Source organism: Aquarana catesbeiana, linkage group LG01 (assembly GCF_042186555.1).
Source record: "Aquarana catesbeiana isolate 2022-GZ linkage group LG01, ASM4218655v1, whole genome shotgun sequence".
In the NCBI taxonomy this organism is placed as follows: Eukaryota; Metazoa; Chordata; class Amphibia; order Anura; family Ranidae; genus Aquarana; species Aquarana catesbeiana.
Window position 1 is genome coordinate 493,716,016 of NC_133324.1, and position 25,143 is coordinate 493,741,158.

Genomic DNA, 25,143 nt, shown 5'->3' on the forward strand with positions numbered 1-25,143 from the left:
CCTACTGGGTCGAAATAAAGTGGGGGAGGGATATGTGACCGTATGAGATGCTGGGTTTGTGGAGGACCAGTAGGGTGTGTGCTCAGGTGAGTACAGCCCTTATATTGAAGGTATAGGAATACCTCATGGCTCCCAGCTGGAGACTTCTCCATCCAAGGGAGACAGAAGGTCTCCAGGAGTCAGAGGCTGCAGGTGGCAGTGAAAGAAAGAGACAGGTAACAGCCTAAGGACTAAGGCCAGAGTGAAGCTGTTGGCTTTGAAGAACCTATGGTCTGAGGACCAGCATAAAGAGCAGAGGTGCTGCTAAAGAGAGAGAGACAGGTGGGCTAGTATTTTGAGTTGTGCATATTACTGAAAGAGAACCCCTGTGAGGGAAACATTATATGTTGGACTTTTACTTTGTTTTTTCCATTTTCAATAAACATGGGCTGCCATGCCCTCAAACATAGTTCCAACAAACAAACGCATCTACTACTAGAGCTAATGGTCCCGCATGTTAAAATCCCTAATAGGTTCAAATAGCATTTTTTTAAATGCAGATTGTTCCCGGATTAGGGCTTAGGCTTCTTTAGCTGGGGTAGACCCCAGTGACATCTCTTAACCAGTGTCCAATGCAGTTTTGAAGGGACATTTACCCTTGAAGGGTATGCGCAGAAGATGCTTGTTCTGCAGCCCAATATTTCAACCAAAGAATTGTCCATATGTTTACTGACTGGAGACTACTTTGTGAATTGAGACTGGAGACATCCAGTAGCCAGTCTTAGGCAATAGCGTAGGGCAGCCAGCATGAGCTCTAGGTGCTCTATGAATAGGTGATCAATATGACTGGAAATGAAAATGAACTGGATTCCCTTTTAGGATTGTAATCCATTTCCCTGGAAGGAAGGTTGCAATGCAGGACCTGTGAGAGAAAACAAGATTTTTGAAAGCATCTCCAAATATTTATCTAAATACTGCTATATCTTCTACACTCTACAGGAATCAGCGCTTTTTTAAAAGTGACCCTGCCAAATACACGTTGGAAACTGACTACTTTTTAATAAAGGACTTCTCCAATTAGATACTGAGTTGCAAAACCTTTGGGAGGTGTGAAAAGTTTATCAGGTCTTGGAGTAGCTTGTGCATTGGAAAAGTCTTAAAGCATCTAAGGGATCCCAGAGTAGTAAGAGCGCTATTAGAAGCTATAAGCATCTAAAAGAAGAAATCGTAAAAATTAAGGCAACGAGCTTCATATCAATAAGAGCCAAAAGAGTCTCACTATGGTAGTTGCCTGCGACACCTTAGGGGCAATATAATTTGGCAAGGATTTTCTGAGACTTAACAGATAGGAGCCAATACAGCAGAAGGCTCAAAGGTTGCTAAAGCTGCTAACGTTACAGTTAGATAGGATAATAATGGATAAACATTAATAGTTAATACCCTTATAATCTGTGCGGTTAGGATCTGCAATCAAAATTGCAAATTGACCCATGAAATCCTGCATAACTGCAATGAATGTGTCTTTTAGATAGCTGCATAAAGAGAATACCTCAACAAGCATGTTGTAAAGTCTGAATTAAGACTGAATTTAAAAAAATCTTGAGACAAATGGTTAAAAAAATAGGTTAAACTTTTCTCAGCAGAAAAAAAGCGTCCATCCTCCTAGAACACTAGCAAAAAACTGAGGCATTCTGGGAATGAATGGGGCTTGTAACAGGCTTGTAATTATTTTGTTTGCCAGTGTAAAAATCCTCCTGTAGGTGGCAGTATAACCCTAAATCTTTTATGTCCGCCAATGAACGGGAAAGAAATTACCTTTTTGCTAAACTTTTGTATAGCTTACATAATTGCTACATTTTGTTATGTAATGCTATCAAGTAAAATTTACTGAAATTGGAAAAAGATGTTAACATTACTGCTTTTTAACCATGGCAACTTCAGGTTTTCTGTACACTGTGTATAGAATATACATTTCCTGGTTACTTGATTGACACATTATTTTTCTAGCTGTTTATCTCTTGTTACAACACTGAGGCTGATCATATGAATTTAGCTAGCATACTGTGCCACTTAGTACTCATAAAGAAGAAAAAAATTGCCAGTATCTGACTAGAAATAAACACAAAGAATTTGCAAACTTTTTTAATGTATATAATGAAATTGGAGACGATGTGTTTTTTTTCTCCAAAAGATGAGTTTTACTTTACCCCAAAGTTTTTTGGTACTGAAGTAACAATAATCGTAAGGTTGAGCCAGGGTCATCTTTAAGGCAGGGTAAAAGGAGCAGCTGCCCTAGGCCCTGTCATTGTGGGGCCCAAAGCAGCTGCCTCATACTTGCCAACTATCCCAGTTTAAATTCCCTCGTCCCTTGAGGTTTTAGTCTTGTGCTGTGTCCTGATATCTCAGTGTGAAGTTCTGTTATGCCAGCTCTGCCCTATTGTTGTGTACAGATGACTCACCAGACCATGTTTACATGTAAATAACCAGCATTGATATGTAAATAGCGACGGCGTTCATATGTAACTAGTGGTGGAACAGCAGCATTCATATGTAAATAGAGGCAGTATTCATATGTATATCATGCCCCCCTGAGGTCATATCCACCATCACCTGTACTGAATTCTGCCCACTGGGGAGATAAAGGGACATGCTTGAAAGTTCTGTCTACAACTGTGGTCATTCAGCCTACCAGCAGCCTGTTCTGCAAAGGTAAGCAAATTAGTGGGGGGGGGGGGGTAGTGTGGGGTGTGCAGAAGAAGGCAGAGAAGGAATTACAGTTTGGGTGCATAGGTGAGCAAGGAGGGGATTTGTGTAGGTAAGGAAGGTGAGTGCAAAAATGAGCAGAGGAGGCAGGTGGAGTTAAAGGGGAGGGGAATTAGAGTGGGGAGGAAGGGGAAGGTTTGGGGTGCAGAGGTTAGCATGGGTTTTAAGATGCAAAGGTGTACTGACAGGGTGGATAAAGCTGTAGGTCATGTGTAGGGCTGCTCTATGCGCTATAAATGCATAAGAAAGCCCCAAACCCTTTTTCAAAATCACACGGTGCCAAGGCACATGTCAGCAGATGCATGAGGGTGTCATTAACAATTAATGGCACTGCTGTGTATCTGCTAAAGGGCAGTATGTTTCTGTAGTGTCAGGAAAGCGATTTTGCATGCATTCCCAGCACACACAAATATGAACGCAGGCTAAATGTCTCAGTTACATTGGTGGCCAGTGTAAATCTTCTCATTACATAGGTGCTTGGTGTAGAATCCTTTCATTCACACTCTTGGCCAGTGTGAAGGTCCCCCTTACATTGGTGGTCAGTGTAAATCCCTCCTTACATTGGTGTTTACTGTGAATGCTTCTATTAAATTAGTGGTCAGTGTAAATCCCTATTACATTGGTGGCCAGTGTTGAAAGTCCTCTTTATATTGGTAGTCGGTAAAAAAAAATCAGCTTTGCCATTAATCACACCCTCCCCTCCCTCCAGCATTGCCACTGATCCCAGGAGTTCTAGGATCCCTAGGAGTTTTCTGTCTATTAATGGGTCCCTTCACCTCCCCAGTCCATGGTGTGCAAGCAGTGAGGAGATGATCTGCTGTAACCTCTAGCAACCAATCTGTAGGCAGTAATGATGTTCAGTAACCTCTAGCAACCAATCAGTGAGCGGTATTGATGTACAGTAGTCTCTAACAACCAATCAACAAGCAGAAATCACGTTCTGTAACCTCTAGCAACTAATCAGTGAGCCATAATGTGTGCTGTAACCTCTAGCAACCAGTCAGTGAGCGGTAATGATACACTGTAACCTCTGGCAACCAATCGCAGCCTGATCTGATTCAGTAAACAGATTTTGAGTCTAGCTGATATTTATTGTATGTCTCCGAGCAGGTGGAGAATGAAACTGCATGGGGGGCAAGGGGGCAAGAAACTTTTTGCCCAGGGTCCAATCAATAGTAAAGATGACCCTGGGCTGAGCCCTTGCAGAGCATGTTATATGATGAATTACTGATTTGTCAGTCTGCTGTATGAGATATTTCTGACCACAGTGGAAATTGTTATGCATGGCAGCATTATAAATCAGAGTGCTTAAGTAAATTATGGTGTAATGAGATTATGTTTTCCAGATGGCTTTCCAAAAACAGGCTGTAAACCCTGATATAGAATCAAATTGTTAGCTCATATACCTTCTACTAGTGTCATATTTTCAATTTTTCTGATTAGAAAAAAAAACAAATTTTTGGCCATATTTCTCCTAATTATTACATTATTTCCATTCCAAGGCTCTGGTTGGGTTCTACATTATCTTTTGAATGACAGAGTTAAAGTAAATGGTGTATTACATGCTGTTCATATTCACTCAGTCACTATGAGATTTGTTTTCTGTATTCTGCAAAAAACCTGGTTGATCCTGCTGCTCTTTATCTCCACCTTCTGTTCATTTCCACAATTCAGCTAGGGATTTTGCAGCTGTAATGGTAACTCTGCACATGCTCAGTTTTCTGAGTTTCTATGGTGAACATTTTCTCCCTATGACAGCTAAGCAGCCCATGTGACTATACAGGTGGGTGTATACACAGTGCTAAATGACAGCCCACTCACTCCCTCCTCCTTCATGCCCACTAAAGAGGTAAAAGCAATGGGGGCGGGATATTACATGTTGATGGTGGCTTCATCTCCCTCTTATTCTAAGACGCAGGCTGGAGGGGCGTGACACAGCCTGTGACTGGCGGAATCCGCCCACACCACGTTATTTCCACAAAATAATAAAGATTTGATTTCAAATATTTGTATGCCAATTTAAAACGGTTTATTGATATTACTTATTAATTTTTACCCTGTATTCCAAAGTCTGTTTATTTTGAATATGTGACCAGCAGCAGAGGACTAGAAGCTCCTCCTTCCCTGCATACAGGCTGGAAAAAGATCTGGGTCATGTAACAGCTGTATATCGAACAAGTTACTTAGATGGGTCTTTTTTTAATTAAAATAATTACAGTGCCATCATCCACATACAGAAATAGAAGGGACAATGTAAAATAATCAGTGTGTGTTTGTTCTAACTTTAAGTTTAACTGCCTTACCCGTAATTTAGGCTTCATATTAGCAGCCACAGCAGACTATTTTACTTTGAAAAGGCTTATCAACCACTAGTCTACCAGCCTATACTATCATTCAAGAATCAGAAAGATGGTTATGTACTTTATAATCATTCATTTAGGTCTATATGTACAGTGCCTTGAAAAAGTATTCATACCTCTTGAAATTTTCCACATTTTGTCATGTTACAACCAAAAACTTAAATGTATTTTATTGGGATTTTTTATGATAGACCAACACAAAGTGGCATATAATTGTGAAGTGGAAGAAAAATGATAAATGGTTTTCAATCTTTTTCAAATATAATATAAATATCTGAAAAGTGTGGCGTGCATTTGTATTCAGCCCCCTTTACTCTGATACCCCTCCATAAAATCAAGTGCAACCAACTGCCTTCAGAAGTCACCTAATTAGTAAATAGAGTCCACCTGTGGGTAATTTAGTCTCAATATAAATACAGCTGTTCTGTGAAGCCCTCAGAGATTTGTTAGAGGACCTTAGTGAACAAACAGCATCATGAAGGCCAAGGAACACACCAGACAGGTCAGGGATAAAGTTGTGGAGAAGTTTAAAGCAGCGTTAGGTTATAAAAAAGTATCCCAAGCTTTGAACACCTCACAGGGCACTGTTCAATCCATCATCCAAAAATAGAAAGAGTATGGCACAACTGCAAACCTACCAAGACATGGCTGTGCACCTAAACTGGCAGGCCAGGCAAGGAGAGCATTAATCAGAGAAGCAGCCAAGAGGTCTATGGTAACTCTGGAGGAGCTGCAGAGAGCCACAGCTCAGGTGGGAGAATCTGTCCACAGGACAACTAGTCGGGCATTCCACAAATCTGGGAAGGAAGCAGGCGGTCTGTGCTTACTGAAACACCTTACCATACTGCTAGTTGCTGTGAGCTAATTGATCTCTCCAGACCAGGAGAGGAGGCTATTATGGAGCTGTTTATGCCATTTAACGCTGGATGTTTATGAGTGCAACCCTCGTTTTTATACACTTATCTTCATCTATTAAACGATAATACACTAGGGCTGGCGTGCGCTCTCTCTTGTGTTTATATATTTTCAGAATCATGTCCACCACCCAGTGGACTTTTGGGAGAGCTGCAACACCTTAAGCGAGGAATATACAGACAGACTGTTCACTGTTGGAATCAGGGTTGCCAACCTCCCGCAGCATTTTTTACTGACAAAACATGAATATTTTACTGGCGGAGCACATTTTTTTGCTGGCAACCTGAGCAATTACAGAACTCCTATTGAAAACTAACACAGTGAATATTTGAACAGTATAAACATGATATGGAAACACTGACAATACCTATAACAACATATTTTGCTTGATTTACACTTAAAAAGTCAACACAGCATGAAATGATCAACCCCTGATAATTACTGGCAGTTGTAAAAAAAAAATCAATGATTTTTACAAACTGTCAGTAAATTTACTGGCGGTTGGCAACCCTGGTTGGAATAGGTATAGTGGGGACAGCGCTAAACTTGGTTTGTTGTTTGCATGTGGGGGATACAACAAACATGTGGAAGAAGGTGCTCTGGTCAGATGAGACCAAAATTGAACTTTTGGGCCTAAAAGCAAAACACTATGTGTGGCGGAAAACTAACACTGCATATCACCCTGAACACACCACCCCCACCGTTACACATGGTGGTGGAAGCATCATGTTGTGGGGATGCTTTTCTTCAGCAGGGACAGAGAAGCTGGTCAGAGTTGATGGGAAGATTGACAGAGCCAAACACAGGGCAATTTTAGAAGAAAACCTGTTACAGCAGGGGTCCCATGGCCCAGATATGGCCCGCCAAGGTCTTTTACCCGACCCACCCGGGCATTCAGGCACTGGGGTCCCCACAACATGCGGTCCGCTCAGAGAGGTCCATTCCCCTTGGACCCTGCCCCATAGGGGGAGACAGGACCAATCTCGGGCACTGTCCAGGGTGGGGGCAGAGACACAGAGAGCCTGCTCCAGCGCGGAAAAGCTTCACAGGGATGCCTGTTGATAGCGGTAAGTCCAGTGGTGCTCCTCTCTTTAGTCCCCGTGCACAGGACAGGCTGGCTGCATTACTGGGCACAGGACAGGCTGGCTGCATTAGTGGGCACGCGACAGGCTGGCTACATTATTGGGCAGTGGAGAGGCTGGCTGAATTACTGTGCACAGGACAGGCTGCATTCCTGGGCACTGGTCAGTCTGCATTGTTGGGCACTGGTGAGGTTGCATTGCTGGGCACTGGTGAGGCTACATTGCTGGGCACTGGTAAGGCTGCATTGCTGGGCACTGGTAAGGCTGCATTGCTGGGCACTGGTAAGGCTGCATTACAGGGCACAGGTCAGGCTGCATAAATGGACACTGGTGAGGCTGCATAGATGGGTACTGATCAGGCTGCTTGGATGGGCACTAGTAAGGCTGCACTGCTGGGCACAGGTCGGGCTGCATTGCTAGGAACTGGTCAGACTGCATTGCTGGGCACAGGTCAGGCTGCATTGCTGGACACAGGATCAGGCTGCATTGCTGGGCACTGGTCAGGCTGCATTGCTGGGCACTGATCAGGCTGCATTGCTGGGCACTGGAGAGGCTGGCTGTGCTACTGGGCACTGGTAAGGCTGTATTGCTGGGCACTGGCCAGGCTGCATTGCTGGGCACTAGTTAGGTTGCATTGCTGGTCCCTTGTGAGGCTGTATTGCTGGGCACTGGAGAGGCTGGCTGTGCTGCTGGGCACTGGTCAGACTGCACTGCTGGACACTGGCGAGGCTGTCTGGGCACTGGTTCAGGCTGCGTTGCTGGGCACTGGTGAGGCTGCATTGATCTGGCCTCCAAACAGTCTTAGGGACAGTGAACTGGCCCCGTTTAAAAAGTTTGAGGACCCCTGTGTTAGAGACTGCAAAAGACTTGACACTGGGGTAGAGGTTCACCTTCCAGTATGACAATGACCATAAACATACAGCCAGAGCTACAATGGAATGGTTTAGCATATTCATGTGTTAGAATGGCCCAGTCAAAGTCAGACCTAAATCCAATTGAGAATCTGTGCCAAGACTTGAAAATTGCTGTTCACAGACGCTCTCCATCCAATGTGATAGAGCTTAAAGTGGATGTAAACCCAATGTCATTCTTTCTAAACTACTGCCATAGGGGTTATCTATAAGGAAATACATGCCTCCTGCATGTATCTTTACCTGTCAAATGTCTCCCCTCTGTCTGTTATGAGACCCGAAAAACTGCAGATTCTGTGTGTGGGTCTGTTGTCTGGAGCTCGGTGGGTGGAGTCGTGATGTCAGTAGACTCCCCGCCCACCTCCTACACTCCCCTTATCAATATGCATTTTCTCCTGTGTATTTCTTACACTGAACTTCTGCTATGATCTCTAACATCCATTGAAAAGACAGGAAAGTAACCACATGACTTCAGCATGCCAAATCATGCTGAGGTGTGGAACAGCCAATCCTTGCAGAGCTGCTGAAGAAAGGAGTGGGGGTGGGAATTAAATAATAATGCATGTCTTAGGGTAGTGCACGAGATATGTAAATCACCTGTCACTCACAGCAAGGGGGAGGATTTGACAAAGTTTTTCTCTGTTTGTCAAGTTTTATCTCACTGAACAATAAAAGGGGATTGCTCAGAGATGGATTAACTCTTTGTGGCAAGACTGGGCTCAAATGATAGGAAATCTTATACTCTACATTATGACATCCAAAAAAAAAAATTGTCGGGTTTACATCCACTTTAAGCTATTTTGCAAAGAAGAATGGGCACTCTCTAGATGTGCAAAGCTCATAGAGACATACCCAAAATGACCTACAGCTGTAATTGCAGCAAAAGGTGGTTACTGTATATTGCAGAATCTCCATATAACATGAATGCTTTAAAGTCATACTAAATTCTATTTTTTTTATCATTGAAGTACAGTGGGTATAGAAAAGAATCACCCCCTTTTTAAAATAATCAAATTTTTTTGATTTTCCAACTTGTCCAATAACTGTCTGCCCTGATGAGTCTTAGCTACTGGTGTCTGTGGGTTCATCATAAGCATTAGCTCTTTGTCATCTATGAGCAGTGCACATTAATTGGGATCATGTGCACCACTCTATGCATACATCAAATCCCGTAGTCCGCAGTCCATTTCGTGAGTGAGGAAGACAGGGTGGCTACATTCAAACATATAGTGGGACCATGGAGAACGAATAAAGCCACCTTTTAACAGTAAGTTAGATCCCAAAAAAAAAAAAAAACATCTGGAGAATTGGAGGAGGCTGAGAGCAATAGAAGGTACTTTCTGAGTTAAGAATACATACAGTATGTATTCTTAGGCAACCACTATTATTTCTTACTCACACTGGAGGTGTCTGAAGCTTGCTCACTCCAACATCCGCAATCTACTTTCCAAAGTAATCAATAAAACCCAGGCAGTAAAAAGAGGTATTTCCTATCTAGATACTATTACTTTTTTTTTGCACAGGTTCACAGAAGGTACACTTTTGTTTCCATAGCTAATTTGGTTTTTTACCTCTGTTCTGTTTTTTTCTATTATTGTTCTTCAAGTCTATAGTATATTCAGCAAAATAGGTGAAGTTAGTTTTCTACTAATTAAACACATATAATGTGATAGGATATACATAGCTCCCAACTGTCCCTGATTTGGAGGGACTGTCCCTGATTTGGAGCAATGTCCCTCTGTCCCTCATTCCTCCTCATGTGTCCCTCATTTTGGTCTGATCTATATAGACGTATATAAAATGCACTTTTTATCTATCAAAAAGTGTTTTCAAGCGCTAAACCTTTCATCTGATTTCTAAATTGCTACATTTGTAAATTCCAAAAGCCAATATAAAGGAATAGCAGTGGTAAAAAAAAAAGCACTTGTGGGTTTAATCAATCTTGTTTTTTTGTACAATTCTCCTTTAAGGGGGTGTGGCAAGGGGTGTGTCCTATGCCTGCATACTTTTGCTGATAGGTGTCCCTCATTCCCATCTCAAAAAGTTGGGAGATATGGATATAGCTTGCTGACTTCTCAACCACACACTTTTCTATAGGGTACAAAATATGCACATGAGATGATGCCACAGTTCAACTCAAATATAAAATTATTACTTCTCACCAGCTCCAAATGCAAAGAAAAAGCTTTTCTCTGGAAACTCCTCTAGCAGGTTTTTCACTCTCCTCCCCATTCGCTCATTCCTCTTATATATAAGCTCTTGTCGAAAATAGATATCAATCTCCTTTGCAGTTATTCGTTCATGAGGTGGCAATGAGGAATTTAAAATATGAGGCACCTACAAAAACATTTATAGTGATGGTGTTAGCACAACCACAAGACACACAAAAAAGTAACAAAAATGAAAATGCAGGCCACCAATCTTGCAATATTTACTTATTATAGCGCCATCAATTTACACAGCGCTTTACACATATATTGTACATTCACATCAGTCCCAGCCCACAAGGAGCTTACAATCTAAGGTACCTAACTCACATTCATACATACACATACTAGGGGCCAATTTAAACAGGAGCCAATTATCCTAACAGCATGTCTTTGGAGTGTGGGGAGAAATCAGAGCACCCAGAGGAAACCCACACAGGCACAGGGAGAACATGCAAACTCCACACAGGTAGTGCTGTGGTTGGGATTCGAATCAACAATCCTAGTGCTGCCAGGTGAAAGTGCTAACCATTCAGTCACTTTGCTGCCCCACAGTGCCAATGCTAAAGATATTTAGGACCACACTAAGGCCTCATTGACAATGGCACTCCTGCGTTTAGCTACATTTAGCATAATTATTATTGTTGATCTAAGCCACTCCATGTAATAAGAACCTAATAAAGATTCTGAGCCATGCCATGAATAAAACCCAGCTGAGGTCCTAAAAAACATTAAGAGGCTGCTGGTATGAAGGCCAAGTACAGCTTTAAGATGCCAGAAGGTAGAGCTCTAGAACTTCCAGACAATCTTTTCTGTTTAATTGAAAAATGCCGATTGCTGACAGAGCTCAATAGCTAAAGCTTATATTTACATACACAAATGACTCACAAGGGTGACTCATTCCTATTCGCTTAAAAACATAAAAATGACTCCAAACCTTTATAATTCTCTTTTAATCTGTCAGTTAGTGTTTACAGAACTGTTTGTTAAACCGACTGGGGAATTTGTTTTTGAATTTTGCAGTTCACATGCAATTAGCACATAGCATAGTTGATTGCTTTAACGTTTTTTTAAATAGGAAAAACACATACATCTTTACATCTCCCCTGGCATACAAAGGATTGATAAAATAATGTGCATAAATACAGTGTGTTTGTGTGTATATATAGCATACGGTAACATACTTGCGAAGAATCATGGTTAAAAATTATGGAATTCAGATCTCCACAATTGTAATGTTTAATGAGGTCCTCTGTTGTGTATGGAGCTTGGAGGCTGCCTGCTCTGCGACTCTCCTGTTGTAAGAGGGTTTGGTTTAGGGCAAATATAACCTGTAAAACAAAACAAACTATTAGGTAAAATTAAGTAACTAATCAGTTTGAAAGAAAATATTTATAACATGTAAAAATATTTAATTTTCAATAATTTTATTGATTTTAAACAAAGTTAATATACAATATATAAAAAGTAGTACTGTGAACAATGTTTTCCCATTTATTTATTACAGGTACTTATATAGTGCGAATAATCTGCACAGCACTTTATATCTATATTATACATTCACATCAATCCCTGCCCTCAATGAGCTTATAATCTAAGATCTCTAATGCTGGGTACACACAGGACGTTTTTTTTTTCGTTCGATAAAAAAAAACATACAGATCTCCACACTAACACATCCGATGTTAGTGCAGTAATCACCCAACTGAGATATTGTGTTCCTACCAGAACACAGTCATCAGTGCTCCCAGCCATTGGCTGGGAGCGCTGATTGAACGCTGGTTTTCCAGCATGCTTCTGCCGGACGAGGAGCAGTACACACGGTCCGCAAGCCGGCCAGTTCTTGCCAAACCGACCATTTTTGGCTTTGTGTATCCAGCTTAATTCACATTCATACATACAAGGGCTAATTTAGGCTCACTCATTCACACCACACACATTCACACCAATGCGTTTTTTCATGCTTTTTGCAGAAATGCAGGGCATTTTTTTAACATGAGTTCCTATGGAACATGTTCATATCAATGTATTTTTGTGCCTCTGCGTTTTTGGAAAGAGTCAGAGACTTTTTTAAACTCAAAAGGGTGCTTTTTTGTTTTTTTTGGTTCAAAAGATTTCAATAGAGAAGCTGCAGAAAAGCATGTAGTGTGATTAGCATTTTTAAATCTGCCCAACAACTAATCACCCCCCCCCCCCAAAAAAAAAAAAACATGCAAAATGTAAAATAGCAGTAAAAACGTGGTATAAAAATGCAGAAAGCACAGCAGAAAGCACTGCAGAAATGCTCAAAAGCAACATGCATAGATGTGAATCGAGCCTTAGGCCCCTTTCACACATGCTGTCTGATTAGGTCCGCCTGTCTATTTTTCAGGTGGAACTAATCGGACGCTCCAATTACCTCTATAGAGCGGCAGATGTCAGCTGTGACATGTCCTCTGACATACACTGCTATCCGATCCGGTCCGCCAAGTCCAGATGGATGGAGACCCTATTTTCCATCCGTCTGGCAGATGGAATTGGATGAAAGCGGACAGGTGGATCTGTTTTTATCTGATCTCCCATAGAAGACAGCAGGGCTCTGACAGGTCCATCTCTGCACAGTGTGCAGAGATGGACCAGTCATCCCCCTGATCAATGGATCGATCCCAGCTGATCCCCCGCTGCATCTGTCAAAACGGACGTACCCTGTGTGAAAAGGGCCTTAGACAAGAGTCAATTAACATGTCTTGGAGTGTGGAAGGAATGCCACACAGGCACAGGGAGAACATGCAAACTCCAGGCAGGTAATGCTGTGGTTGGGATTCAAACCAATGACCCCAGTGCTGCCAGGCAGAAGTGCTAGCCACTTAGCCCCTGTGCTGCCCAAGCTGACATATCGAACCACAAACTGCTGCACAGTCAAATGTCTTCAATTTCTAAAAGTCTGTACATAATTCAAAAAGAGACAACAGCCTTGCATTCCTGACATGCACTGAAAGCATTTTGATTTCTGGAGCATGGCTCAACACACTTCTGAATTTACTGAATATTAAGCTTTTCTTGTCTCCATAACATTTACATAAATATGTACGTCAGTGACTTTGTGTGCTGACACTGCAGTGCCCATCCATAAGTTCTGTATACCCAGATGTGTGCCTCCAACTATGAACACATTTGACAGTAAGCCTAGGTTCATACTGACATGCGGGAATTAAATTTCATTCCTGCATGTCAGTCCGACTTCAGGGGGTGATTTCAGAGACATCTGTGCGGGTTTCTGCACAGATATCTATTGAAATTGCACCCGAAGTCACCAAAAGTAGTACAGAAACTACTTTTGGGAATCATTGCGGTGCCGCAAAGTCGGCGTTGCACCGATTCGGACGGTGCCATTTCTGGCAATAGCCGCCGAGTTGGCATGCGATTTGACATGTCAAATCGCATGCCAAGTCGCTGCAATGTGAACCAGGGCAAATTTTTCCCACAGGGATGGATGTGGTTTCACATTTATATTTTTAAATTTAAAAATAAATATATATTATTGTTATTTAACGTCTGTTCCAACTTGTTTTTGAAATGACATTATCACACTAGCACTGTTACATGTCAGAAAACACTAAGGCCCCTTTCACACTTGTGCGACTTTAAAGTCACGTGATTTGGCGGCGATTTGGGATCAGTACTACTTTGTACGACTTTACAGGGTTGGGGTTTACAAAAGCTGCTTGTGCTTACAGCTCGTGCTTACAAAGTGGTACTGAAATTGTGTCTATATTATTCAGGCACTATTTGCATGTTACTTGAAGGTTTAACATTGAGGTCTATGGACATCAACTCGCATGGAAGTTGGACCAAAGTAATGCAGGGACTACTTTGAAGTCAGCACGACTTAAAGTCGGTAGTAACTGAAAATCATGGAGAATGACTTGTCATGCGATTTTGCAGTATAAAATCGTGGGACAAGTTGTATAAGTGTGAAAGGGGCCTAAACCATTTTGGACTAACGGGGCTTAATACATTACAACTCGCAGTAGTGCTGCACGATTCTGGCTAAAATGAGAATCACAATTTTTTTCTTAGAATAAAGATCACGATTCTCGCAGCGTAACATCATCTTTCACATTTTACAAAAAATTGGGCTAACTTTACTGTTTAGTTTTTTTTAAGTTCATTAAAATTGTGTTTGAAAGACTGCTGCGCAAATACAGTGTGACATAAAATATTGCAACAACCACCATTTTATTCTCTATGGCAGTGATGGCGAAACTTGGCACCCCAGATGTTTTGGCACTTTATCTCCCATGATGCTCCCCTACATTGTAGAGTGCACGAGCATCATGAGAAATGTAGTTCCAAAACATCTGGGGTGCCAAGGTTCCCCATCACTGCTCTAGGGTCTCTGCTAAAAAAATATATAAAGTTTGGGGGTTCTAAGTAATTTCCTAGTAAAAAATACTGATTTTAACTTGTAAGCAGCAAGTGTAGAAAAAGGTTTAGTCTTTAAGTGGTTAAACTGACCTTATTTACAGACCAAAGTTCATTGCTTTGATCTAAGAACCAACTGTTACTTTGTTTATGGTTATCAGTGATGTTGAGATAAACTTGGCAGGCTGCCTGGATTTTTTTTTGTCAGCTGTCAGAAGTGAGCAGAGAACTTTCTGCACTTGTTACATAGAATCTGTAAATGCTGTTTTAAGATCGGGAGGGGAGTAGAATCGCGATTTTGATTCTTAACGATTAATCGTGCAGCTCTAACTCCCAGTTATCTTTTCTTCCAAATTTATCGAGACACTTACTTCTAGAGGGTGTACTCTGCCTACACGGATAAGCTGCTTTTAATTAAACTGTCAAGGTAGTGTCTATAAAAGGTCTGTGTGTCACGTGATCACAAGAAATGGGTGACTTGCTGCTAATAATCTGTGCTTGACTAGATAACTGATATGAGCTCCTGGGTAATAAAAAAAAAAAAAAAGATGCTTTATACATACGTACATACATACAACATTTCTAGATCTAAATAAAGCTGGTCTTACATGGGACAATCTGTTTAAAAATGAGCGATCCAACCCCTTTTCAAGCACTGTGCATATACATTATATAAAACATGTCTGCAGATCTGGGTTATCCCTAATCACCTCTGTGTTACTGACAGAGAAATAGTTCTAACCTGATTGCAAAGGTGAAGGGAGACACTTGTGATACTGTATGTCTATGCTATCTTTAACACTATACTGTATACACACTGGTAGCATAGGAGATGCTTGTATAGTGGAATAAACACCATCTATGGCTTTGTACTTTACAACCAATTTTTTCTAAGATCATGCATTTGATGAACCTGTTGGTCCGAAATGATATGTTGAAAACATTTAGCACTCTGGCACTTGAAATGAAACAATAAGTCCTATTTCCCTACTTAGTTTTGAGAAAACACTGAGATTGACTTTCCAAACCATAATCTAATAAACTGATTAACTTGACATGCTGAGTTGAAAATAGAGAAACAGAGAGTATAGGACAATTGATTGAACAGATGTGAGTGTTTTTGTTGTGAAGGTCTAGATACTGGCGGGGTGAGGATTGGCTAATTTAGGTTGCATAATACTATAAACCTTTCATATGCAGATCACTTCTTTGATCCAATGTGGATAAAAGGGCAACGCATGGGGGGTCTTTTGTCTTAAAAAAAAAAAAGAATTCAATGTCTGATGGACCCTTGTTCTTCTCCCACCCCCTTGAGATAATGTGGGGCTTCACTATCATTGCATAGGGAACATGACAGCTGCAGAAATACAGCCAAACAGCATTCAAGATTGTTTGTTTCCTTTACCAGGCAGTTCACACGTTTCCTTCTGAAAGGTCAACCATTTTAAACAAAACTGTGCTGTATATTGTGGACAAGGGTTGGCACATTGGGACTGGCCTGGTGGCAGAACTTATAGGCAATCTTTGTAGGCCAACTTCCTTCATTTTTATGAACTCTCTACAAAAGAACAACATAAAGTTATGATAACACACATAGGGCCCGAAGACTCGCATTTCACTGTTCCCACTTGTACCTTTTACAGAACTCTGCACTAGTTAGCGTATTATACATTAAAGTCTGACTGCATTGCTGATGATAATTATAGACAGGTATGTGTAACAGGTGTGAGTTTATTGTTTATTTGAAGCAAATCCAGTATTTGAAATCAATAATAAACTTTAGTATTTAATGTGTTCTCTAGTGTGTGTCAAGTAAGTATGGTCCTTCCTTCTCAAGAGATACCAGACAGACACACCAGGAATACAGGTTGGTATTCCTATGGCTGAAGGATAAGCATGCTTTGAAGGGTGTCCCCACAAAGAAGCACCCCAGGTATGCCAGACTGATGGTTCTTATCATATCTGTTGCTCAGGTGGAGGTGCAGCAACAACTGGACAAGGGTTTATGTGTAACGTATTTCTTTCTTAATAGTCCCGCAAGACTGTTACCCCCAGTCCAATGAACTGGTAAAAGAGACCTGCAAACCTCTTAGCCATTCACCTTGAATGCAAGTTCAATGAAAACAAGATCCAATTTTAAAATAGTGAAAATTGAAAACACAGACTCTCTCCCCTGCACAGATTATTACAAAGGTTTAAAAATAATTCTGGGTCTCGTTTTCATGAGAACACTTAATTTGGGTTTATCCATTGGGTAGCCTAAAACATGTCTAAACCCTAACAATGGATTGCACTCCATTTTTTGTCTGCTGTATACACCACTAAACATATTTTTTATATCTGTTTTATAAATGGAAAACATACCTGTTGATTTTAGCAAAAATTGTGTGAGCTGATACAGTATCTCACAAAAGTGAGTACACCCCTCAACATTTTGTAAATATTTTATTATATCTTTTCATGTGACAACACTGAAGAAATGCACTTTGCTACAATGTAAAGTAGTGAGTGTACAGCTTGTATAACAGTGTAAATTTGCTGTCCCCTCAAAATAACTCAATCTACAGCCATTAATGTCTAAACCGCTTTCAACAAAAGTGAGTACACCCCTAAGTGAAAATGTTCGAATTGGGACCAATTAGCCATTTTCCCTCCTTGGTGTCATGTGACTTGTTGGTGTTACAAGGTCTCAGGTGTGAATGGGGAGCAGGTGTGTTAAATTTGGTGTTATCACAAAGAACTCTCTGAGGATCTGAAAAAAAGAATTGTTGCTCTACATAAAGATGGCCTAGGCCAATGATGGAGAACCTTTTTGAGCCCGAGTGCCCAAGCTGAAAGAAATAAGTTGGTTTTGTTTTGCAAAGTGCCAATACTGCAATTAAACCTGAATTCAGAGGATTTCCTTTAGAAAAAGTTTAGTTTTTGTATTAAAAGAAAAACACAATAACAGAGCTTTCAATTATACAGTTTTTATTGAAAAAACATCAACTCTACATGTGCATGTATTTTTGGATAAGGATGCATTTGCTGAGCACTGGTAAGGATGCATTTGCTGAGCACTAGTAAGGATGCATTTGCTGAGCACTAGTAAGGATGCATTTGCTGGGCATTGGTAAGGATGCATATGCTGAGCACTGGTAAGGATGCATTTGCTGAGCACTGGTAAGGATCCATTGCTGGATATTTATTTTTTCAATGAAGAAAAACCATAATTTCATCCAACAAAGTTTATGATAGGAGGAAATCTGCAAAGGCACTTTCTGGAGAGATTCCTAGGAAATCTGATTTATTTTGGGGGTTAATCTGGATCCTAGACACAGGGCCAAGATGAAGGAGGTGAAACCGGACAGGAAGTAGTTAAAGGGGAAGGTACCCACCAACAGGTGGTACAGGTATTGCATGGCTCCGGTCTGCAGGATGTACAGTAAAGCAGCAGCTTGAGCCTCTGCTTCTAAGAAGCGGGACTCCACGGACAGAATGGATATTTTATCTACACATAATGTCCACATTAAACATCTCACCTGTCTCCAGTGTCTGTGTGTCTCCCAATCCGGCAACTCATTCCCGCCCGCACGTCACCCCTGATCCCAGCCATGTGGGAGCCGTGTTCTCTCAGTCATGCCCACCCCAAACACATCACTGATGGCCCCAGAGACTTGTGGGAGATGTAGTTGGGGGCTGCGGTGTGGACGAGACAGCTTGTATGAATGGACTCCTGCCTGCACGTCACCCCTGGCCCCAGAGCCGTGTGGGATCCACTTCTTCTTATTCATGACCACCTCGGACACGTCACCGCTGGCCCTAGAGACTTGTGTAAGATGTAGTTCGTGTGGATGAATCAGCTTTTATGGATGGCTGGTCAGTGTCAGTGTGTGCTTTTCCTCCTAGCATGCCCACAGAGAGGGCTCTGCTTGCCGGCTGTAGCACACGTACCACGAGTTCGCCGTCACTGGCCTAGGCTATAAGAAGACCCTGAAACTGAACTGCAGCACGGTGGCCAAGACTATACAGCAGTTTAACAGGTTCCACTCAGAACAGGCCTCACCATCCAAAGAAGTTGAGTGCATGTGCTCAGTGTCATATCCAGCGGCTGTCTTTGGGAAATAGTCGTATGAGTGCTGCCAGCATTGCTGCAGAGGTTGAAGGGGTGGGGGGTAAGCCTGCCAGTGCTCAGACCATACTCATACTGCATTAAATTGGTCTGCATGGCCGTTGTCCCAGAAGGAAGCCTCTTCTAAAGATGATGCACAAGAAAGCCCGCAGTTTGCTGAAGAAAAGCAGACTAAGGACATGGATTACTGGAACCATGTTCTGTGGTCTGATAAGACCAAGATAAACGTATTTAGTTTTGATGTTGTCAAGCGTGTGGGGTGGCAAGCAGGTGAGGAGTACAAAGACAAGTGTGTCTTGCCTACAGTCAAGCATGGTGGTGGGAGTGTCCTGGTCTGGGGCTGCATGAGTGCTGCCGGCACTGGGGAGCTATAGTTCATTGAGGGAACCATGAATGCCAACATGTACTGTGACATACTGAAGCAGAGCATGATCCCCTCCCTTCAGAGACTGGACTGCAACATGATTACAACCCCAAAACACACCTCCCACAACACCACTGCCTTGCTAAAGAAGCTGAGGCTAAAGGTGATGGACTTGTCAAGCATGTCTCCAGACCTAAACCCTATTGAGCATCTGTGGGGCATCCTCAAATGGAAGGTGGAGGAGCGCAAGGTCTCTAACACCTCTAACATCCACCAGCTCCGTGATGTCATCATGGAGGAGTGGAAGAGGATTCCAGTGGCAACCTGTGAAACTCTGGTGAACTCAATGACAAGAGGATTAAGGCAGTGCTGGAAAATAATGATGGCCACACAAAATATTGACACTTTGGGCCCAGTTTAGATATTTTCACTCAGGGGTGTACTCTTGTTGCCAGCGGTTTAGACATTAAAGTGGTTGTAAACCCACTTTGAAAAAACAAAAAAAAAACACCTGCAAGACAAAGGCATAATGAGTTAGTATGCATAGCATACTAGCTCATTATGTAATACTCACCTGAGATCGAAGCCCTCGTTGCGGTGCCCGTACACAGCACCAGCTGGCGACATTTCTCCCCGGAGTTACTTCCGGGTATCGTGGCTCTGCCGCTGTGATTGGCCGGAGCTGCAAAGACGTCACTCCCGCGCGCCGCTGATAACAGCACACTCACTGAAGCAAACATGCACATATGTGCCAATGGGCATGCGCGCATGTGCCCACTGGCCAACAGGGGGAGCCAATCGGCAGGTCCGGCGGACTCGATGGCTGCCCACGATCGTTCCCCGCAGAGACAGAAAGGGGATCTGCCAAGTAAACAAGGCAGATCTCCGTTCTGTCAGGAGATGAACAGAGATCCTGTCTTTCTGCTATGCAGGAAGATGGATCTGTGTGTTGTCCCAGGTAGCCCATTCCGATACAGTTAGTAAACACACCCAGGGAACACATTTTAACCCCTTGATTGCCCCTGATGTTAACCCCTTCCCTGCCAGTGCCATTAGTACAATGCCAGTGCATATTTTTAGCACTGATCACTATAATAATGTCACTGGTTCCCCAAAAAGTGTCAAAAATGTTAGTTAGGTGTCCAATCTGTCCTCTGCAAAGTTGCAGTCCTGCTAAAAATCGCAGATCGCCGCCATTTCTAGTAAAAAAAAAATAATAAAAATGCCATAAATCTATCCCCTTTTTTGTAGACGCAATAACATTTGCGCAAACCAATCAATATACGCTTATTGGGGGGTTTTTTTTACCAAAAATATGTAGCAGAATACAAATTTGCCTAAATTGATGAGGAAATTTGATTTTTTTTATTGGGTATATTTTATTGGGTATATTTTATAGCAGAAAATAAAAAAATACTGTTTTTTTTTTTTTCAAATTGTCGGTCTTTTTTGTTTATAGTGCAAAAAATAAGAACCAGAGAGGTGATCAAATGTCACCAAAAGAAAGCTCTATTTGTGGGGGGAAAAAGACACCAATTTTATTTGGGTACAGCGTCGCATGACCGCGTAATTGTCAGCTAAAGTAACGCAGTGCCGTATCGCGAAAAATGGCCTGCTCATTAAGGGGGTAAATCCTTCCAGGGCTGAAGTGGTTAAAATTTGTTTGGTACTTTTTTCAATTTTTCATCACGTTAGTGAGGTTTTCTGCCATTTGTCACATACTGCATAAAATCATTCATCAACGCTAGTTATTGACGGTAATTAGTGTGTTATTCAAATATTTCTTTCTTGCACAGGTTTATGTTTCACAGGTTGAATTAGCGCACCATTTTTTGACTTTATAGTATAATTGAAGGTGTGAGAACACTATTCCAATGGTTGCAGCTGAGCTTAGGTTTTATTTGATTCTTCTTCCTTAGTTTGCAATACTCACATTATTTACACATAGTAGTGCTTAAGTAACATACATATACATTGTTGAAAGAAAGCCAGTTCTGTCTGCAGTTTGCAAGAAGCCATGTGGGAGACACAGCAAACATGTGGAAAAAGGTGCTCTGGTCAGATGAGACAAAAATGTAACTTTTTGGCCTAAAAGCAAAACGCTACGTGTGGGGGGAAAACTAACAGTGCACATCACCCTGAACACACCATCCCCACCGTGAAACATGGTGGTGGCAGCATCATGTTGTGGGGATGCTTTTCTTCAGCAGGGACAGGAAAGCTGGTCAGAGTTGATGGGAAGATGGAGGGAGCCAAATACAGGGCAATCTTAGAAGAAAACCTGTTATGGGGCGTACACACGGTCGGACTTTTCGGCTACAAAAGTCCGACAGCCCGTCCGACAAACTTTCGACGGACTTTTGGCGGATTTGCAGTGGACTTTCTAACAAACGGACTTGCCTACATACGATCACACAAAAGTCCAACGGATTCGTAAGTGATGACGTACACCGGACTAAAAAAAGGAAGTTGATAGCCAGTAGCCAATAGCTGCCCTAGCGTGGGTTTTTGTCCGTCGGACTAGCATACAGACGAGCGGATTTCTGGGTCCGGCGGAGTTACAACATAAAGATTTGAAGCATGTTCCAAATCTAAAGTCCATCAGATTTGCGACTGGAAAAGTCCGCTGAAAGTCCGGGGAAACCCACACACGATCGGATTGTCCGTCGGACTTTTGTAGCCGAAAAGTCCGACCGTGTGTATGCCCCATTAGAGTCTGCAAAAGACTTGAGACTGGGGCAGAGGTTCACCTTCCAACAGGACGATGACCCTAAACATACAGCCAGAGCTACAATGGAATGGTTTATATCAAAGCATATTCATGTGTTAGAATGGCCCAGTCAAAGTCCAGACCTAAACCTAATTGAGAATCTGTGGCAAGACTTGAAAATTGCTGTTCACAGACGCTCTCCATCCAATCTGACAGAGCTTGAGCTATTTTACAAAGCTGGTAGAGACATACCCAAAAAGACTTGCAGTTGTAATTGCAGCAAAAGGTGGTTCTACAAATTATTGACTCACAAGGCTGAATACAAATGCACACCACACTTTTCACGTATTTTTTTGTAAACAAATTGGAAAACCATTTATCATTTTCCTTCCACTTCACAATTATGTGCAACTTTGTGTTGGTCTATCACATAAAATCCCTTTAAATAAATTTACGTTTTTGGTTGTTACATGACTAAATGTGTAAAATTTCAAGGGGCATGAATACTTTTTCAAGACACTGTAACTGTAACACTGTAACTCTTTTAGCTCAATAGCCAACAAGAAAAATGATGGAGGATGATGGAAGTCAGCAGAGAATCACCTTTTTCAATAAGCTCTGGGCAATTTTAATTGCAAAGTGTAACTTCCTTGCAAAGTAAACAGCCTATTTGCCTTTAATAAATCAACCCCATTGAATGACTAGACACTGCGTTATCTAAATATTTGTGGTCACCGTACACATTTGTTTGATAATCCAGCTATATCAATTCATTATCTACATTTTAGTATCGTGTAGGTTGAATACCTTTTCTATGAAATAGTAATATGTAGACAAAGGAGAAGATCAAAATTTACTTAGGTCAAGGCCATAAATCCACACATACAAAAACACCCACCTTAATTTGTTATTTAATATGATGTTACTGCTTTAATTAGTTTGCCTCTTTGAAACAAAAAAAGAGCCAATTTTCTGTGTTTATTTGGCTGACATTTTCTTTCTAATGTCGTCTGTTTGCCAAGTAATTAATAGTCTCAGAACTGTAGATTGTCCAAGGAAATTCTGCAGCAACACAAAAGAATCATTCTTTACACGCAATGCCAAAAATCAGACCCTGTACAAATTTGGCTAGCAATGTAATATGTATGAAAATTTAACCCACACCATTTTTATGTGGCTGCAATATTTGTTTTTCACATTACCAGAGATACACAGCTTTTTTTTTTAGAAAAAAAAAATGTTCTTATTTTATGGTATAGATCAGCCTTTCTCAACCTTTTTAACCTACAGGGTCCCTTTTATATAAATTTTAGAGTTTAGAATAAAAGCAATTCATCAGGAGTCAGTTGGAAGAATGATCTTTACAGTGATGGTCAGAATGTCACCCTTATAGATTTGTAAAAAAAAAAAAAAATCATTTGTGTCATGCAGCTGCCCCTGCCACATGGTGTTGGTTCTGGAACGATGCAGGCACCGTCACATGGGAGGTAAATCAGCCACAGCTCAGGGAACCCCTAGCAATCTCTGGAGGAACCTTAGATGAAAGCAGTACATATACAGCACAGTCCCCCCTTTATAACAGTGTTCTCAGTCCCCCTTTCCATTACAGTGCCCCTTTACATTGCAGTCCTCTTTATATATCACCATACCCCTGGTATAGAGTATCTTGTAATGGTGATTTAGTAATAAAGTGATAAAACATGATGGACATTCAGTTTAAATTGTAAATCTCAGGTATAAAGGAGATTTGTTGTCAATGGCAGGCAATGAAGTTCCAACAATTTGCTAGAAAACCCATAGTGATATCCACCTGGTTGCTACAGTATATGCGACAATGCCAATTTTAATTTCCTTTACTTTTGATACATCAAACCCAATATATAAAAAAAAGGGTATACATCCCCTCACATACTTTGTGCAAGATCTAGGGGTGCCTCCATCTAGGCGTTTCTGCTTGCAGCAAATCCAGCACTATCTTTGCTCACTGCAGAAAACTAGCCCTAATCTAAGGCCGGCCATACATGGTTTGAATCTTGGTCAAGCAAGAAAAAGGCCAAGATTCGTACCATTAATGGGCAGACTGAATGTACCAAATTGATCAACTGATCAATCAGAGTCTACCACAGCAATCGGGTGACCCGGAATCAGGAAATACAGGTCCTGATCGTTAGTACGGGGCCTGGGGCTCTCGGTAAGACCCTGGTCTCTGTGTTAGGAGCACACCATGCAGCGCACTCCCAGCACAAAGGGAGAAACACATAAATGAGGCCCAACAGAAAAAATCCCAGTCCCATGAGGCTGCATATATGTGTTATGTCGGTATGAAGGGGTTAAATATGGTACGGAATTACAACATGTTTCAAGTGATTATGCAGTCTTTTATATTTTATGCATTTATAGGGTCTTATATGGCCAACTATAGATGTAAAAGCACTACTTCCATTCTGCTAATCCTTATACTTGATGTTCAATGCAGTGTGTCCCTTATCCAATTTTGCCATACAACTTTATTTGCACCTTGCTGATAGTGTAGTGCTAAAATAATTAATAATAAATATTAACGGTGGTTGCGAAAACCAGCAAAAATTCAATAATGTAAAACTTACCATACTGCAGATCTAGATGCAAGTTCATCTACTGTCTCTCTCTCTCTCTCTTACTCCCTTTCTTCTGCAACCAATTTGGGAAGAATGTGGTAACACCACCAATCTGAGCTGGAGTCTCCTGCAGATGAAAGAGACACAGCTGATGAACTGCCTTCTGTATCTGCAAATGGCAATTATTACAAACACAAACCTCAGCATCATTTGCCACAAATTTTGGTAACTGATTACCAGGCTTTGCTTTACCAGCCTTCACCTGAGTTTAGTTTTTGCCACAGCCTTCAAAAACTTTTGGACTGCCAGTCAAACATCATTTAGTATTCAGGTTCTAGATCTGTTCTTGACAACGTGGCTTGTACGGGCTAGTAACATTAGCCACTTGCTGACCTGCTGCAGTACATATACTGCAACATGGTGGCTCGTACAGGCACTGTAACATACCTGTACATCACGGTTTTATTCAGGTTCAGGGAACTTGCACGAGCCCCCCGCCCACCAGCTCTGCTCTGATTGAACACAGCGGGACTTAGCATGCCCCAGCCAATGATCGGCTGTTTCCGATCACAGCCCAGAGCCCTGTGTTGACACAGGGCTCTGTACAGAGGGAACAATCTATCTGTTTCTTCTCCCTACAAAGCAGGGAGAAGAAACAAAGAGAAATTTAGTAAAAATCAGCACACATTACACATTGTTAGGCATACATTTAATCCTTTGATCAGCCAATATGTTAACCC

At 41.6% G+C, this 25,143-nt stretch overlaps 1 protein-coding gene across 2 annotated transcripts in view; it reads right to left on the reverse strand.

Annotated features, from left to right (window-relative positions):
- Positions 1-25,143, reverse strand: part of TRABD2A (TraB domain containing 2A) — a 149,920-nt gene that overhangs the window by 30,925 nt on the left and 93,852 nt on the right. Inside the window, exons 3-4 of one of the 2 annotated variants that reach the window (XM_073592098.1) lie at positions 11,402-11,548; positions 10,173-10,347 (exon numbers count right to left, since the gene is read on the reverse strand). In XM_073592098.1, coding sequence (XP_073448199.1) covers positions 10,173-10,347; positions 11,402-11,548 — 322 coding nt within the window. Of the gene's footprint in view, positions 1-10,161; positions 10,348-11,401; positions 11,549-25,143 lie in introns of those variants that run through there. The other variant, XM_073592109.1, reaches the window with a different exon arrangement.